The sequence below is a fragment of the Strigops habroptila genome, chromosome 18 (genome assembly GCF_004027225.2).
Source record: "Strigops habroptila isolate Jane chromosome 18, bStrHab1.2.pri, whole genome shotgun sequence".
NCBI lineage: Eukaryota > Metazoa > Chordata > Aves > Psittaciformes > Psittacidae > Strigops > Strigops habroptila.
Window position 1 is genome coordinate 5368232 of NC_044294.2, and position 18831 is coordinate 5387062.

General features: G+C 61.6%; 1 protein-coding gene across 1 annotated transcript; it reads right to left on the minus strand.

Moving 5' to 3' along the window:
• Window positions 1-5412: 5412 nt before the first annotated feature.
• Window positions 5413-18781, minus strand: STRIP1 (striatin interacting protein 1). Its single transcript, XM_030473223.1, is given in 22 exon segments — window positions 5413-9143; window positions 9425-9629; window positions 10073-10177; window positions 10420-10486; window positions 10942-11042; window positions 11135-11261; window positions 11461-11558; window positions 11717-11791; window positions 12000-12071; window positions 12384-12447; window positions 12650-12715; window positions 13615-13678; window positions 13681-13831; window positions 13919-14101; window positions 14767-14894; window positions 15147-15253; window positions 15526-15594; window positions 16347-16467; window positions 16807-16941; window positions 17367-17441; window positions 17717-17786; window positions 18641-18781. Coding segments are annotated over 22 exon segments (2442 nt in total). The 5' UTR covers window positions 18752-18781; the 3' UTR covers window positions 5413-8895.
• Between the last annotated feature and the right edge of the window lie 50 nt (window positions 18782-18831).

Consider the following 18831-nt stretch of genomic DNA (forward strand, 5'->3'; position numbering starts at 1 on the left):
TATCGCGCTGCAAAATGGTGTTTAATGGTCAGTGTTATCCTGTTGTTCCGCTGTTCATCACCCGCCCGTGAGCAGCCGGGTCCTTCTCCGCCTCTTTGTGCTGCTCCCTTGTAGTTCCTCCCCTGCAGCCCTGGAACCTGCAGGTTATTTTTCCCTCTAGGGAAAGGAAGGATGCCCTGGGATGAGTTGGAAGTTACAAGCCATAATCTGTGCTGTGCAATGGGGAAAACGGCAACCAGAGGTGGAAACCGGCTCCCCACAGCCCCCATATCAGCTCCTTGCTCCGTGCCTGTTATTTAATCCCCTCTCTCCTTCACACCAAGCCTTGGAATCATCGAACATGCCACAGCATTTTGCACACAAGTCTGTGTACCCATCAGCCAAATACCCAGTGCCAGGAGCAGCCGAAGTGGCTCCGGGGTGGATGGATGCAGAGGAGCAAAAAGGGAGGCGAGAGGGTGAAGAAATCCAGGCAAGCTCTGATCCCTTCATCCCCATCCCCAGTGCCCACTGCAAAAGCCAAAGCCGGGCTGCTGGAATGGGGGGACCCAGCAGCAGGGACACATAGGGAGCAGGATAGGACCTCCTCGGTGCTGAGAGCAACCAAAACCCAACCAGCAGAGCCCAGCGCCTGCTCCAAGGGCAGACACAGCACCATAGGATCCCAGATCCCATGTCCTAGGGTCATGATCATCCCTGAACTGATCTGCCCAGGCCTCAACCCTGGCCTTGGTGGGAGGAAAAGGCTACAGATGGGTTCGAGAAAACTTGGGAAGGGGAAAAGTAAACCCAGAGGGTGACTAAAACATGGAAGTTTCTCTCCCGGACTGGGATTTTGGGCTGCTCGGAGTGGTTGGGATGAAGCTCTAAACGAAGGAGAGGCCTTGGGCATTTCCTGTAGTTGGGAGACACTGGGAGCGCTGGGAGGGGAGGAGGGGGCTCCCTCCACAGCCCCTGTATAGGGATAGAGGGGGGGGCTGCTGCTCGGCTCGGACCCCCTCGGGGGAAGGGACCTGGGGGCTATTTGGGGGGGTGGAATTTGGGTTTAGAGGGTTAACGAAGAGGCTGTGGTTGGACGCACGTGACTGGCGGGGAAGTGGGCTGGGGGTGGGGGTGTGCATGGGGGGGGGCTCAGCGATCCCTCCCCCCCCCCCACCTCCTCCTCCTCCTCCCCGGTCCCCCGCACAAAATCCGCTCCCCTCCGGCCGCCCCCCCCCGGTCCCTCCAACCTGCGCCATGGAGGCACCGGGCTGCCCGGCCTTCCTCCCGCCTCGCCGGGCCGGGCCCCCCCCGGGGCTGCCCCGGGCTCCCACCGCTTTCCCCCCGGGACCCCCCCGGCGCCCGCCGCCGCTCAGTCCCCGCCTGGCCCGTTGTCCGCCGGAGCGGGCAGAGCCCCGGTACCGGGGGATCTCCAGCCCGGGCCCCCTCGCCATGGCCGTCAATGGGAAGCCATTCTACCCGGCCGGGGCTGCAGGTACCGGGGAGAGAGGCGGGTGGATGGATGGGGGACACCGGGGCCGCCGACCCCCTCCCCGGCCCCTTCTGCTTCTCTTTCCTCCCTCTCTGCCCCTGCCCGCCTGCCCGATCCTGCCGCTGCGCTCTGTGGCTGCCGGGACCCGCAGCCCTGAGCCCTTCCCGAGCGGCCCCGGCTTCACCGATGCGGCCGCTGTCGCGATGTGGCCCCGTCGGATCGCGGATGGCATCCCCCGACGGGAGCGGGGAGCCGGCAAGGGTCGGGCCGGTGCGCTCGTGTGTCGGGCAGCCGGGACCGTGTCACGACAGAGACTCAGGTCTCCGGGGTTGTTCCCACCGCCCAGGACGGAGGGGGAAAGAGGCGGTGGGGGAGACCCCAGTCCCGCTGCCGCGACGGCGGGTCCCGTTACCGGGACCGGAGAACGACCCTGTCCCTTGGAGGAGGCTGGAAAGGCCTCACCGGGCAGGACCGGCTGCAGCAACCGGGACGGGCCCGGGGATCCCGGGTCTCGCAGAGCACGGAGCAACCCGGTGCAGGACTCTGGAGCTCCACTGTTCCCGGTTCCCCGGTGCACAGCCCCGGGGGCTCCCGGTTCTCGGGACTCCACACTCGATTGCGGCAGGACGAGCCGCTTCCCCGGGGCTTTCCCATTGCTTCCACCGGCCGAACAGCTCCCGCCGCTCCCTCGCACTTTCCCTCCCGGCCGGGACCGTCGGGGGCTCCCCCGTTCCGCGGGCCTTTTGCCCCCCCTTTCGCTTTAATATAAGACCAAGGCAGCGCCGCGGGTGTAATGGGAACCGGGTGGGGCCCAGCAAAGCCCCCTTCCGGCTCCTAACCGGGGGGAACAGGTAGAAAACACCCCGGGGAGACCGGGGGCACCGGGCCGGTCCCCTCGGCCGCGCTTACCTGCTCCCGGCACAGCGGCGGGGACGCTGCTGGGTCCAAGGAGGGGCCTTTTGCTGGTTTCTGGAGTGTCTCGCCCGGTTCCAGGGAGCCCTTTCCATGCCCCATCCCGTCGCTAATGATCCCTTTGAGTTCTCCTTTTCCCCGGGAATGGGGCAGCTGTTTTCCAGTTGCGAGATCCCCAGCGCCGCCGAATCTTTTAGGGGGGAAACCAGCACAATCTTCGCTTTTCTCATCCTCTTTGTCCCCCTGCGCCGCCGTGTTTATTTAGCTACGAGCCCGTATCCTGCTCCCTTCCTGCCTTCTCCTTCTTTCGGGCCATTTATTTATCTGTCTCCGATGCCGAAGCCCGCGGGTCGCTCGGGAATTGCCTTGGAAAACAGGGAGAAACCCCAAACCCGACGCCTCGTGCAGCGGGATTTGCTTTATTTCGGTCCGTTTTCCTAAGTTTTTAGTCCTATTTGGGGGTTTTCCCTTCATTTGGCTCCTTTGGGACTTGGTTTGTGTCATTAAACCCCTCGGCCCAGCGCTTCGGAGGACAAAGCGGGCAGGAAACGGCGATTCGGCCTCATCCCTTCGCCGTTACCCACCGCCGGGCACTGGGCAGGTCGGTACCGAGGGGATGGGGAGCAATTCCCGCCCCCCCCCTCAGAATTCCCCCCAAAGAACGTTTTCCCATTAATCCGAAGCAGCTGGAGCCGGGCTCTCGGCTGCTTCCGGAACCCCCAAATTGCCTTCATTAGGAAACAGCCAAAAATCAAAACCAAAAGTCCGGAAAAGGCCTCGGCAGGGGCTGGAGCCTCGGCTGGGTCCATAGGGATGGGGACCCCATTCCCCCGCTCCACTGAGATGTGATGGTTAATGGGCCGGGAAGGAGGATCCATCCCCAAGGAATCGATTTCCCCCTCTCACCCTCCCCAGGCCCAGCCGTGGGCCCGATCCTGCCCCTCCGAGGGGGCCAGGGGGTCTCCCCCTGCCCAAGTCGCTGGAGCTGGCGCTTGGGGGTGAGACCAGGGTAACCCCCAGCTTTGCCAGGTTGTCTCCTTCCCAGGTGACCCCCCTGTGTCCCCTCAGCGCGGGGGGACCCCAAATCATCCCCTCATCTGCTAAGTCCCCCCCTCCTCTGGTTCATCTCCCTGGGGTGCCAGCAGCACCCAGCATGGGCCATGGTATCCGTGTGCATCCAAGTGTCCCCACACGGGGACAAACAACCCTCCCAGGGGACAAAGGTGACCTCCAAAACTTGTGGCAGTGACTTATCTCCATGAACCTCATTTCATTGGGCACCCCTGAGCTGCAGCAGCAGCGAGGGGAAGGGGGGAACCCCCAGATCTCTTGCTCCGGCTCTGCAGGGGGGTGCGAAGGGGAGTTCTCCAGCAAAAGGGGGGGGTCAGGGGGGGTGTTTTTCACTCCTTTCTAGCTGGTTTCCCAACTTTCAGCTATAAGGAAATGCCAGGGGCAAGGAGATGCTCCATGGGACAGATCCCGTGTGGGGGGGGGGGTCTGGACCAGCACCCACACATGCTGGGGGGGGCACTGCCGGAGCCGATGCCTTGCCCCGGGTGGAGGCATCAGGCGGTGCTGGAATGGAGCAGGGTGGGAAGGGTTGAGTAAAGCCCCGTCTGCAAGCCCCTGCCCTCGCCTCCTCTACCCCCCATTCACCCGCAGCTTAAAAGCAGCATCCAAGAGGCTCCCCAAGTCGGCCCCCGAGAACCCGCTGTCCCCCGACCCTGGGACATTGCCTGTCCCCAGCTCCCCCCGTGAGCAGGGATTGTGCCGCCCCCAGTGATGGATTTGACCCGCTGTGTGCCTGTCCTGAGCCCCTTTCCCCTGGGACCATACCCCAACACCCTCCTGGGGTGATGGGGACCGTGCAGGAGGGTTGGGGCTGTCTTGGCTTCATCAGCACCATTAACACCCCCACCCTGTGCCTCTCCCCTGCCAGGCAGCGAGAAGGGATGCAAAGGTGGGTACCAGGCGGTGCCCGCACCCTGCCGGGGCCCCCCCAAAGCGCTGGGGGAACTGGGGTGTCCCATGGGAGCCCCCCTGGGCAGCCTACACCGGGTGCCCGAGTTCCCCGAGCCCCTGGGCAAGAGCAAGAAGCGGAGGAACAGGACGACCTTCAGCACGTTCCAGCTGGAGGAGCTGGAGAAGGTTTTCCAGAAGACGCATTATCCCGACGTCTATGCCCGGGAGCAGTTGGCGCTACAGACGGACCTGACCGAAGCCAGGGTGCAGGTACCGGCTCCCCGAGGGATGGGCATGGATGTTTTCCCTCATAGAAGGTGGTTTTCCCAGCAGGATGATGCTAAATCCCAGCCCAGGCACTGGCTTCACCCGCCGGTGCCGAGCTCTCCCCCCTTGTCCCCTTCTTTGCAGCACCCGGGGGGTGGGAATCTGCCCCTCCCAGCATCCCCTAATGGGATCCCACCCTGCGCATCCATCAATCCCAGCTCCTTTTCCCACCTCAACCCCCAATTCAGCTGCCTCCAGGCCAGGGACGGAGCTGCTCAGCACCTCCCAGGATGCGGGGCAGGATGAGGACCTCCTTCACCCCCCCCGCGCCAGGCCAGCGAGCTCCTTCCAGAGGCATCTCCATGTGGTTTGAGGCTCCCAGTGGGAAGAGGCGGCTGGGGGGTGGCTCCCACCAGGGAGGAAAGGGAAGGCAGGCGGGACACGAAGTGAGCAGGGAGCACCCATCGGGTGCTGGGTGCTGCCCTCCCCATGGGGCAGGGGCTGGGGACAAGGCACCCACTCCGAGCCCTGATTTGGGGTGGATTTAGATGCAATTACCTATAACCCTGGGGTGAGCATCCTGGTCCTGCATCCCCCATCCCATTCCTGCATCCCACATCCCGTTCCTGCACCCAGCACCGATCCCCAGCCCCATCCAGCAGCACAGGGGGGACATGCAGGTGGGTCACAGTGACCACACAGGGCTCCAAGAGCCTCATTCTGCATCAAAACCTGGGGTAAAGAGGGTCCAGAAGGACAAAAAGAAGCGAAAAGGCGCATCCACGGAGCAGGAGCACTGGTTTTCCAAGAGGGATATTTTCCATATATTATACGGATAAAGCCATATATTATATGGCCGGTGAGCTCAAGCAGGGCTGTGCACTTCCTCCATTCACCTCCAGCGTACCAGGATGCTGGGATATGGAATTAGGGCTCTTTTCCTGCCGGGAAGATGAGCATGGACCAGGGCAGGGGCTGCCCATCTCCCCCCCCGGAGGTGCCTGAGCTCAGCCCCCTCCTCCGTCCCCAGGTCTGGTTCCAGAACCGAAGAGCCAAGTGGCGGAAACGGGAACGTTACGGGAAAATCCAGGAGGTGAGAGCCGGCACCAGGGCTGCCCCTTCCCCCCCTGCCCCCCATCACCCATCCCGGGCAGGGATCCCATCCCATCGCTCCCTGTGGGATGAACCCCATCACCCGTGTTTGCCCCTTCTCTCCATGTGGGTCCATCCATCCTTGGCAAAAACACATGGTCCCGGATGGAAAAGGGGGGGTATTCCAGCAGCATCCCATTTTGCCACATTCAGGACGATGCTGCTTTACATCCCCCTCCATTTCTCATGGGAACATGCCCTTTGGGGCAGGTTTTGGGGTGTCCACCCCCCCAAGAAACCCCTTTAGCTGTCCCACATCCACCCATCAGCATTTCCTGCTCCCTTTTCCTGCCAAACTGCCTTTTTTCCCCTCCTTCCAACATCGAAAAGCACAAAAATCATTTAAATCTCAGCTTCAGGCACTCCCCCGATGCCAAAATCTCTGCAGGGGGAAGGGAGGGAAGATTCCAACCGGGATTCAACCCCCCCGAGGCAATTAGAGCAAAGCAAAGGCATCCCTCGCAGTGCGCCCTGTGGATGCAGGCGATCCAAGGGGTGTGGATGGGCTCCCAGAGCGGGTTATGGGGTCCTATGGGGGGAAACGGGGTCCTATGGGGGAAATGGGGTCCTATGGGGGGAAATGGGGTCCCCTCCCTCACCTGCCCCCCCCATCTCACTTTGGGCTTTCATCTCTCTTGGTTTCTGTCCTGTCTTTCAGCTCCAGAGCAACCTATGGCCCAGCTCCGGCGCCAGGAGCCCCCCAGGGCTGCTGCCCCCCGAGAGCCTCCCGGCCCCTGGCTTGTCTCCGTATCCCCACAGCAACATCACCGGCTTCATGGGCACTCCCACCTCTCCCGGCCCCCATCCCGGCATCAACAGCCTCTGCTCCCTGCACGGCCTCCCCCCCCCCGCCCCTGGGCACCCACCCCTTCGAGCCCGCACCCGAACATGACTACAAGTCCCCCGCCTTGGTGCCGCTGAGGGTGAAGAGCAAAGAGGCCACCAGCGGCCTGTTGAACTGGGCTACATGATCCCATGGGATCCCATGGACCAGCTGCCCCCCCCCCAGTGTGTGTTCCCCCCCCCCCCCAGCACCAGGGATTGGGAGCAGGTCACCCTTACCCCCTCCCTGCGCATCCCGATCTCCATGAGCTTTCCCGCATCCCAACCCACTGTTGGATAGCCCTGGCTGATGAGGGGGGCACAAGGGTCACCCCCAAACCCAGACTGCCCCAACAGGGCTGGAACTGGAGCTTGGGACCCCAAAAGTGGCTCCCAAGAACCCTGAGCCCGCCCCTTCCCAAGCACCTTCAGACCATGGGAGTTGATGGAGATACTGGTGGTTCGCAGCAGGGTCCCCCCTGCCCGGCCCTGGGAAGGGGCACCAGGTTGGTTTGGGGGTGCACCCCCCTCCCCAGCCCGGATTTGGCCGCTGCACCCCCCCACTGCAACCAGCACTGGCAGACATTGGGCTCTTCATGTCCCAGAGTGGGGAGACCCACACACAAGATGCTGGTGCTCAGGGGGGTTATTGGGGCTCCTTGTGTTCAAAGAGCCCCCCCAAGTCACCGGCTGCGCTTTATGCCCCCCCTTGGAATGGGGATCAGGTGTGGGACAAGGGACAACCCCCCTGGCACAGCCACCAGCTCTGAGAGCCCCCCGGGATGGGAGATAAACCAGGATGGGGAGGGATGAAGACACCTCCACTGAAGCCCTGTGGGGTCACCCATAGCCCACAGCAGAGGCACCCCACAGGCCTGCTGTGCACCCAGTGGGTGCCCCCCTGGCCCGGGGCACCCCGTGCTCTGGCTCCGGGCCACTGGAGGGGGGTATGTTATCCGTTAGGAACAATAAAGCACAGGTTCAATAAGCTCTTCCCGGCTCCAACAGCTGCGGGCTGGGAATGGTTTGGAGCGAGGTGTGATGCTCACACCTCATCCACAGCATCCCGCGCTGGCTCCCACACCGGGACCAGGTTTTGAGGGCTGGGGGGCACCCAGATGGAAGGAATCCCCCCCCAGTGTGGCTTCTCTGATGGCTATTAAGGGCTGTTTGCTGCCTCCTGCCTTTAGAGCGCATGGGAGCATGGCCAGGATGAGGGGTGAGCATCCCCCCCAGACTGGGCTCACTCCTGGAGGACCATGGGGGGGTCAACTGGGGCTGCTCCAGCCTCCCTCTGCCTGCAAACACCAAGCAGGGAAGCAAAGGGCTTCCTCCTGCCTCTCCCCACTCCAACCAGGGGGGAATATCCCATTGGAGCTGCTGCTCCTCTGCCAGGGAAACTGAGGCACGACAGGTAAGGGTGAGCTATGGCAAAGCCAGGCTTTGGGGTTGGATGTTCAGCCCCTCTGAGAGGGTCAGAAAGCACAGTGACACCACCACACCGGGATCAGAAACCCCAGGACAGAACTGGGAATGTTCAGGGAATGGGATCAGCAAACCCCTGTGTGAGCAGCTCCTGCCCGCTCCCCCCCCGGAGGCCCCCAGCTCCCATTGCAAGCCAGAAATGAAATCTTCCAGCGACAAGTGATCCACCCGCAGTGGGACAGGAGGAGGGAGCAGGGGCAAGGACACAACCATCGCTGGGTGCCCCCGTGGGGCGGGAATTGGGGGGGGGACAGACGGAGCCCACGCTGGGGTCAGACATCGGGACTGGATGTATGTGCACAGCTCACCCGCGCCCCCCAGCGGGGCGAGGGGACACTGCAGCCTCCAGCGCCTTGATCCCCCAGCAGCGCCCCCCCCTGCAGCCCGAACCCCGGCAGGGCCCCCCCGTTCTCCTGCCACACACCAGCCTCTGCTCCCCGTGTCCCCCAGCGGCACCAAAGGGACCCTCACCCCGCTGCCTGCTCCCCCCTTCTCAACCCCGGCTGGTGGGGGGGCAGGAGGAGGGTGCTGGTGGTGCTGTCTCCAGGGGTGCACACAGGTCCCCCCCAGCCCCATAGGGAACAACCTCCACCAAACCTTCACCCTCAGCTCAGGGTTGAGCCGGCACAGCCTGGAAGAAGGCAGAGGGGCAGGATGGTGTCCTGGTGAGGAACCCCACAGCTCCAGCCTCTATCCCAAGCCCACCACAGGGAGGGGTCCAGGCACCCATAGACCCCCCCCCCAAAGCTTCAATCCTCCTGCCCCTCAGCAGCGGCCTTGAGCTCTCCCCAAAGCAAGCCCCTCCTGCCTCCCTGGTGTGTCCATCACTGCAGCAGCTCCTCCCAGGAGATGGGTCGGGAGAAGACCTCCCGCTCCAGCCACAGGTCGTAGTTGACCTGGAAGTCCTCGGGCAGGTCCACGCGCTGGCCCAGCACGCTCTGCAGGCAGTTGTCCACCGGCAGGAAATCGGGGTTGCTGTGGGCCCGGTCGTAGCGGCGCGAGTTGAAACGCTCGATGCTGGCACGAAGGGCACATTCCTCTGCCTGGAAATCCCAGGGCCGGGCATCCAGGTCTGGGAAAAGGGGTGTTAAGAGGGGAATTGGGGCTCAAATCCCTCCGGAAAGGTCTTTGCGGGTCCTTACAAAGAGCAACACGTGGGGCACGGAGGAGGCAGAGACCAACACCAGCCGCTCTTCCGCGTGATGCCACCACCCCAAATCCCTCCCCACAGCCCAGCCTAAGGGCTGCACAAGCCCTAAAGGCAGCAAAGGGACAGCTCTGGGTGCAGACACGTCCCTGCCTGGAGCAGGACAGTGCCTGAGGGGTGCTCTGCAGGCACTGCAGTTCACGTACCGTTGCCATAAGCCCAGTCGTCGTTGAGACGGTGCCGGACCTTCTGGTAGATGGCTGACATGGTCTTCATGTTGCTCTTCCTCCACTGCCGGCCCAGGTACTTGGTCTGCACCTTGAGCAGCTTCAGCACATAGAGCTGCATCATGGCCTGCTTCACCTTCAGCGCCCGCTTCAGGATGGGGGCTGATTTGAACACCACCAGCATCTGCAGGGACAGGGGGGCACAGCGGGTGACATAGAATCATGGAATGGTTTGGGTTGGAAGGGACCTTCAAGCTCCTCCAGCTCCAACCCCCTGCCACGGGCAGGGACACCTTCCACTAGAGCAGGTTGCTCCAAGCCCCTGTGTCCAACCTGGCCTTGAACACTGCCAGGGATGGGGCAGCCACAGCTTCTCTGGGCACCCTGTGCCAGCGCCTCAGCACCCTCACAGGGAAGAGCTTCTGCCTCACAGCTCATCTCATCCATTGCACAAGTGGCACCTCTCACTGGAGTGAGCACCCTCCCTCTCCCCTTCCACCACCCCGTCTCGCCTCCCGCTCCCTGAGGCAGCCCAGGGGCACCCTGAGGTATCCCCAGCCCCACACCCAGTCCAGGCACCCTGGGGAGCCCAGTCTGGCTGGGCCCCGGGGGGCTCCCCCCCCTCACCATGGTGCGGGAGTGCTTCCACTTTGTCAGCTTGTTCAGGATGCGCAGGAGGTTGATGCAGGAGAAGAGGTTCCTCCAGCAGAACTGGTTGTTGTCTCCAGCTTCCTGCGGGAAAGCAGAGGCAGGGGTGAGGCAGGAGCTGGGAACAGGGATGAGGAGAGGCTGTTCTGGTCTGAAGACCCACACTCAAAGGGGTACAGCTCAACATGCCAGCCCCACACCACCCCTAAGCCCCAGGGGGTGAGTGCAGAAATGGGTGCTGGAGCCCTGCTGCCTCCCTGCACCCATGTTCGCCCGCAGGAAGCACCCAAGGGTGCCAGGAGCTAGCAGAGAAGGGAGCGACTCACCAGGCTCTCTGCTGTCAGCTCGGGCAGCTCGTGCACCACACAGTAGGGGTAGTCCAGGACAGAAATGCTGCAGGAAGGAGAGGGGGTGTTGTGCTGCTCCCCCAGATCCTACTTGGCCTGGGGGTAACACAGCCCCACACCTCCCACCCACTGGAGGTCATGGAATGGTTTGGAAGGGACCTTAAAGCTCATCCAGTTCCAACTGCCTGCCACGGGCAGGGACACCTTCCACTAGAGCAGGTTGCTCCAAGCCCCTGTGTCCAACCTGGCCTTGAACACTGCCAGGGATGGGGCAGCCACAGCTTCTCTGGGAAAAGTCTGTGCCAGCGCCTCAGCACCCTCACAGGGAAGAGCTTCTGCCTCAGAGCTCATCTCAGTCTCCCCTCTGTTAGTTTAAAACCATCCCCTCTTGTCCTACAGGCTGTGGTGGGCACTTCCCCAGCCCTACTGCACCCACAGCCAAGGAGGGACCACGAGGGGGCAAAGCAAGCAGGGACACGGGTGAGCAGCTTCCTTCGTTACCTGTTCTTGGCAGTGATGTAGGACATGATGTTCTGGTTGAAGAACTTCAGGATGAGCGGGATGCAGTTGGCAAAGACGAGGTGCTGAGCCATGTACTCAAACTGGGGAGAAAGGTGAGTGAATGGGGACCCGGTTTGGGTGCTGCCTATCCCCAAAGCCCCGGGCAGGGTGGCTGGACCCTGCCCCACCTCACCTGGTAGATGTGGTTCAGCTTGAAGTGCTTGAGCAGGAGGAGCAGCACAGCAGAAATGGCTTTGACAATGATCTCCTTGTGCCGATTGACATCCACCCCCAGCTTCATGCTCTGCAGCACCGTGGTCCTGAGCGACACAGAGGGGCTGGGGCACTGTCTGCAGACAGCCCTGCCATTCCCTACGGCACCCCACTGAGCAGAAGGTGATGAGATCACCCAGGAGGACCTCAAGAGGGCCCCAGCCCAAACGACACCACCCTGCCTGGCTCCTCCTCGTCCCCCCTTCCCTTCCCTTCCCCTCTCCCCAGCACCCCAAGGTCACTCACGGCATCTCCTCTGGCAAGACATCTGCCAGGATGTTGATGGAGTCTGTCTTGGCTTTGGAAGTGGGGGCTGCAGCGAGGAGTATCTTCAGCAGAGCAATCTGGGGAGAAGGGAGAGATGGGGCAATGGGATGGGAGCCCCACTGCAGCAGGGAGTCACAGGGGTGTGTATGGGGGGGAACGTGGGGGCACCCCTGGAAAGGGATGGAGCAGTGGAGGGAAGCCACCTCCACCCAGCCCAGGAACCCCCCCAGCTCACCATGTACTGGGGCAGGCTTGGCAGCAGCCCCTGGTACAGGATCTCTGCAGGGACTTGCTCCACTTCTTCTTCTCCCTGGCGCCACAGAAGACCAGGAGCTGCCACTGGTGCCATGGGCCTGGCTCAGCCCCAGGTCCCTGACCCCCAGGGCAGGATACCCCCAGCTCCCACCCCAAGCCTCCCCACACAACCCACCCTCCCCAGTGCACCAAATCCCCCCTCCCTGACAGGACCAAATGCCCCCAGGCCAGGATCTCCATCCCCTCCTCATCCCCACACTCACTCCAGAGAGCGGGGAGCGCAGGAACTCATCTTCCATGTGCACTTGGACCTCTGCAATGGACGTGTACTTGTGCTGCACACAGAGAGAGCAGGGGGTCACCCCATGGCACCCTCTCGATGTCACCAGCCCCAGCCTGCTCCCATCAGCCTTTTAAGTCCCTCCCTGTTACTCCTGACTGATGCTGATGGGCAGGGTGAGACGATTCCAGTAAGAAAGGGGTGAAACCAGTAAGGAAAGGTGCTCATCCAGTCTGGGAGACCAGGGATCCCACCCCAGGGCTGAGGAAAATGCCCCTCGTGGTGCCAAGCTGTGACTGATGGAGAAGGATGGGGAAGGGGCACCCACCCAACAGCAGGGCCTGGAGGAATTCCTCAATGGACTCACCAGCTTCAGGGTTCGGATGCTCTCATGGATGGGCCTGGGCAAACCCACCACGGTGTTGGTGTCACTAGAGGGAAAGGAAAGAGCCAGGTTGGAGCAAAGCTGGTGGGTCAGAGACCATCACCCAGCACCCCAAGAAGGAGCCACTGAGCTCAGGACCTCCCTGCCGCCAAGCAAAGGGCAATGGGAGCTCCCACATAAGCACATTCCACCACAACCCCACCTCCCAAAATCAGCCCCCCCCCCCGGTTGGCTCTGCAGGAACCCACCTGCCAAGGGTGTAACCGATGAACTTGCTGCGGCTGGACTCCAGGAACATCTCAATGTCCTTCTCTCTGCAGCAAAGGGGAAAGGGGAAGAGTCACGTCTCCCTGTGCCCCTGGGTCCAGCACAGCCCCAGGAGAAGCCTCATGGCCACATAAAGGAATCATGGAACCAACCAGGTTGGAAAAGACCTTTAAGCTCATCAAGTCCAACCCTTCCCCAGCACTGCCAAGGCCACCACTAACCCATGGCACTGAGGCCTCGGCTACACGGTGTGTGAACACTTGCAGGGCCGGTGACTCCAGCACTGCCCTGGGCAGCCTGTTCCAATGCCTGAGCACCCTCTGGGGAAGGAATTGTTCCTCAGCTCCATCTAAACCTCCCCTGGTGCAGCTTGAGGCCGTTTCCTCTTGTCCCATCCCTTGTTCCTTGGGAGCAGAGACCAGCCCCCTCCTGGCTCCATCCTCCTGTCAGGCAGTTGCAGAGAGCAAGAAGGTCCCCCCTGAGCCTTCTCTTCTCCAGACTAAACCCCCCCCAGGTCCCTCAGTCGTTCCTCATCACACTTGTGCTCCAGGCCCTGCACCAGCTCCGGTGCCCTTCTCTGGCCCCGCTCCAGCACCTCAATGTCTCTCTTGCAGTGAGGGGCCCAGAACTGACACAGGATTCGAGGTGCAGCCTCACCAGTGCCCAGCACAGGGGGATGATCCCTGCCCTGGCCCTGCTGCCACACTGGTGCTGGTACAGGCCAGGATGCTGGTGGCCTCTTGGCTGCCTGGGCACAAGCTGCTCATGTTCAGCTCCATCCATCAGCACCCCCATGAAATGGTGCTGAGCCAACTCCCCCAAAAGAACAGCCACCAAAGTGACCACCCCATCCCCAGCACCTTCCCCCCAGCCCTGCTGACACCCTCAGTATCTAACAGGCTCTTTGCGCTCCAGCTCTCCCTGCAGGGCAGCCCCAGGGACTCACCGGACCTTGGGGGCCCAGGGCAGCCCTTTGGGGCAGGTGATGCGGTCGCTGGGGGGGTGCTGGGTGGGGGGGGCATCACTTCATCCCGTTCCAGGGGGAAGGTCTCTCCCTCCAGGCTGTTGTCATCATCGTTCTCCTCCTCTTCCTCACGGGAGTCATCAGCTTTGTAGGGATCCCGCTCATTGAAGGCGTCGAGGTTATCCTGCTTGATGAGGGCCTGGAAAGAGAAGAGGAGGAGGAGGGAGGTGAATAAGTTGCTCCAATGCCCAGAGCACTGTCCCCTCCTTTCTGGCACTGTCCCCACCTTGTGCTCGCGCCGGCCCCGCTTCTGCTGCTGCTCGATGAGGTCGGAGGCGGAGGCAGGGGGGGAGGCAGCTCTCATGTTCCGGATCACCTTGATGCTGTCCTCCGGCAGCGGCGGCAGCCCCAGCAGCTCCCTCTTCTCTGCCTTCATGCTCTGCAGCTCCTCAAAGCCGCCCAGGGTGCACTGCAAGCACCAGGGGCTCCTTAACGCCAGGCTAGCTCCGCCTGCCCTTCCCAAAGCCACTCTCCAGAAGCCCCAAATCCTTCCCCGGGGTGTGAAACTGTCCCTGTGCTGCTCTGGTCGCTGGGAAGGGCACAAGGGACAGGAGGGTGTTCAGGCACCCACAACTCAAGTGTCCGGACCTCTTCCTTCTTAAGGACCTTTCCTTCTTAAGGAAGAAGCTCTTCCCTGTGAGGGTGCTGAGGTGCTGGCACAGGGTGCCCAGAGAAGCTGTGGCTGCCCCATCCCTGGCAGTGTTCAAGGCCAGGTTGAACAGAGCCTTGGGAGACATGGTCTAGTGTGAGGTGACCCTGTCCATGGCAGAGGGTTGGAACTGCATGATCTTAAGGTCCTTTCCAATCCAAACCACCTCTGTCATTGATTCTATGGTTCTCTGCTTCTTTCATGCAGATCCCCCAGCGGGGACTTTGCTTTAGGTCTATCCCTGGTATCCAGCTCCACACACCAATATCCAATGCTCCCCTCCGAGGTGAAACCTGGGGCTGGGTTTAACTACTCGGCTGAAGAGGCTGGAGCAATTGCAGCCACCTCTGAGGGCAGAACTTCCTTCCTCTGGCGACTGGCAAACCACAAGGCATGTACCAGCACATTCCACAGCTGCTCCTTACCAGCACAGTCTTCCAGAGCAGGAGCAGCACCTTCTTCATAGGGAAGTGAGGAGCGTGGCCGCTGCAGAACTTGGTCACCATCCCAAAGAGCATGACGGAGAAAGGCTCGTTGTTGTACAGGGGGGCTCCTGGAACCACAGGGCAGCAATAGGCTCATCCCTGGCCTCATCCCAGCCACCAGCACGCTCCCCATCTTCATTAACCTCATCTCACCCCACACAGCTCTTCCAGACCACTGCCTTCCTCTGCTCACCCCCCCAGCAAGGTTCAGCCCAGCAGAAACCAACCCAGTGCTGCCAGTCCCCAGCACCAGAGGCCTGGAGCCGAACCCCATCTCTCCAGCCCTGGCTCCTGCCCTCCATCACCCCCAAGGCCCTCACCCAGCTCTGCTCGGAAGGTCTGTCTCATGCTCTTCCACTCGGGCTTGTCGCCCTCAGCCTCCTGCCGCACAGTCTCCACGATGAGGTACATGATGTTCAGCAGCACCCTGCAAGCAGCAGCAGGTCAGGATGGAGCCACCACCAGCACCCAGAGCTCGGCGGGGGGGAGACGGCTCAGTGCTCAAGCACTGGGGAAAGGCTCTCACTTCCCCTTGCTTTATTGCTTCCATGCCTCCAACCATGAGGCTGAGCACAGTGATGATGCCCAGGGAGGTGGGACCACCCTGGGACACCCCCTGGTGCCTGCTGGGCTGTCCCAGCGTGCCAAGGAAAGCAGCAGAGAGCAGAGCCCCTCCTCACACCCATCCCTGCCCCATACCTCAGGTCTGTGCTGTCGGCCAGGGAGATGGCTGGTTTCCTGACGGCGCTGCTGCAGGCTGCACTGTTGCTGTGGAGGGAAAACAGCCTCAGAGGGGCCTCTGGACACGTCTGAACTCTGCCCCGAGCAAAACACACACCAGAGGAATAGATCTTACTGGAATGAGCCCCCTGTTCACAGTGCAGACAAGGGAGGGGGAACAGAGTGGTCTCTGCAGCACAGCTCAGAGCATTTCTGGATAAATCAGGTGTAACCCTTCACTATGCATCCACTGGGAGCAACAGGAATCATCCCAGTAGCTGCAGAGAGCAGGTTAGGGATAACCTATGGAGCCAGGCTGGGGCAGCCTGGAGAAGAGAAGGCTCCTGAAGGGGAGACCTTAGAGCAGCTCCAGTGCCTGAAGGGGCTCCAGGAAACCTGGAGAGGGGCTTTGGACAAGGGCCTGTAGGGACAGGCCAAGGGGAATGGCTTTAACCTGCCAGAGGGGAGACTGAGATGAGCTCTGAGGCAGAAGCTCTTCCCTGTGAGGGTGCTGAGGCGCTGGCACAGGGTGCCCAGAGAAGCTGTGGCTGCCCCATCCCTGGCAGTGTTCAAGGCCAGGTTGGACACAGGGGCTTGGAGCAACCTGCTCTAGTGGAAGGTGTCCCTGCCCGTGGCAGGGGGGTGGAACTGGAGGAGCTTTAAGGTCCCTTCAACACAAACCAGTCTGGGATTCTGTGACAGACAGACCAGGAATGGAACTGCAACCGGCTGGAAAAACTCCAGCCAAGGAGTTTTGAACTCCTTGGGCTGGTTCTGAAGCGCTTTCCCCCAGTACTCACTCTATCTCCATGTTCAGCAGCTCCACCAAAGCATTGAACGTCCCCACTTCCAGCAAGAGGAAGATGTTGTACCTCATCCAAGCCTGCACCTCGGCCTCAGAGCCACACTCCCCAAACGTGCCTGCAACAACACCCTCTCTGGATCCCGGCCAGCTCCACAGGGATCCCTCCACCCCACCACAGCACTTTGCAGGGGGAGAGAACACCACAGCCTTAAGGCAAAGAGTCAGATGTAGAGCATGGAGCTGCTCCCTTGGTCTGGCAGAGCCAGGACAGCATGGGGAAGTCAGTCAGACTTTGGACCAAACTCTTCTAAACTGACTTCCATAAGAACCAGTTTCATTCCAAACATCCCAAGCGAAATCAGGAACACAAGGAACAGGAATGACTTGAAATTCCTCATCCCCAGTCCCTGAGCTGGATTTAGCAATGGGGAGAAGGGGCCGAGGCCCAGCATCACCTTGGGCAACATAAAGGATGGCTCGAGCAACCCTGAGCCTCTTCTCCCTGGCAGTGACCTCCAGCCCGTCGAGCAGGCGCATGGCGTGCGTGCGGTGCTGGTTCCTGTCCAGCTCCGTCCACTTCTTGTCCCGCACTGCAAAGGCAAAGCGAGCAGGATGAGGGCACGGGGACACCCCACAGCACAAGAGGCTTCAGCAGGATGGAGCTGGGTGCTCCTGGGAGGAATGCTGGGGAGGGAGCAGAGCGGGGCTGATGCCTCCTGCTTCCCATCGGACACCAGCTGAATCACATCCATCTGAACTGGAGCTGATGGGAAGGAGGTGGATGCTCTTGCTGGTGCCACCCTGGTGCTGATGAAGCACCTCAGACACCAACACCAGAGGCAGCCTGAGCTCTGCGATGAGCCCATGCCCACTAATGATGTCTCCAGTACAAACCACATGAAGATCATCAGTGTGTGGCCTGAGCTGATGCACATTAACATGTCGATCCCTGCCTCTCCTCTGGGAGATCCTTGCTCTCCCCCGAGGGGTCAGAGGTCCAAGAGAAGGGTCTTACTGTGGATCCTGAAGTCCTCCTCGAAGCACTTGCGGTTGAGCAGGAACTCTGGTCCTTCTGTGTAGCTGTACAGCTCTGCAGGAGGAGCACAGGGGAAAACCTCCTGAGCTGGCCGAGAGAGCTGCACCTCAGCCCCCCTAAACACAGCGTTACCCAAGAGGAGAGAAAAGCACAACCCACACCCAGCATAAGGCTAAAGCCACTCACGACAGCCATCAGCTCCCTTTTAACAGGAACAAGGTGTTGAAAGGCACTACCAGAGCGAGGCTGGAGCTGACAGAGCTCCTTAAATCCCTACCAGGAAAGGAAATCATGGCTGATTCATTGAGGCATCAAGATGAGTTCCTCACCCGAGAGCTCTGCTGCCCATTTGTCTGTATCTGCATATTCAAACTCCAGGTCTGGGGACTCCGAGTAGCCCTGGAAGCACAAGAAGTCATCAGTTCAATGACAACAGTACCCAGGAAGCCCCAAATCCCTACAGGACCTCATCCGCCCGCGAATCCCGGCTGGAAGCTTGTGTTTGAGCCCCAAACCTGCACCCGCAGCAGCGTCAATGTCTCCAAGGCAACTCCTACCCTCCTCCTCCTGCACCTCCAGCCGCATTGAGCTGCCCCGGTGCGCAGCCCCCGGTGCTGCAGCCCCTCTGGGCGCTCCCAAAAGGCGCAGGAAATCAAAGCAGGAGGCGGGATGTGCTTAATCCCAGCGTTCTGCAGGACCGGGAGGTGTCCGGGGTGGGATAAACCGGGTTATCCCCCCCCCGTGCTGAGCAGAGGGATGTCAAGAGATGTAGACAGTGAGAACGGAACAACTCCTGAGAGGGCTTTTAGGGTGGAAAAAGATCCAGGAGAAGCCTTGGAGCACAAAATCGCTGCTCCCTTAAAGTCATCGAAGTGGATCCGAATGATTCCTGAATCTCAGGGCACCCACTCGTGGGCAAGGGGCAGATCCAACGCGGCAGCGTGGGAGCCATTCCCCGCATCCAGGGCTCAGGAATCTCCTCACGGAGCATTCCCAACCCCGCCGAGGACACCCATGGACGCGGGCGGATCTGAAGCCACCCCAGCAGGGAAACCGGCTGGAAAAGCCTTGGGATCAATGAGCTTCACCCCTCCACACACATCCCTCCGGTCCCCCCCCCACGACCTCGGTGTCTCCATGGGACCGACCCGTACCGGCACCCCGGCGGGCCCGCACCCGGGAAAGGCCGCTCGTTCCCGCCCCCCCCCGCCCTCAACGGAGTCGGAGCCGGGCCCGGCGGCGGCGGCGCTGACCTCGGAGTCCTTCCGCGGCGGCCGGCCCAGCTCCCGGCCCTTGGCGGGCGGCGCGGCCCCGCCGCGGGCCTTGTTGTTCCCCGGGAGCGGCCCCGCGCCCCCCGGCTCCATGGCGGCCGCCCACACCGCGCCGAGCTCTCGCGAGGACTCACCCCCCCCTCTCGCGGGAGCGGCAGGGAGAGCCGGGGTAG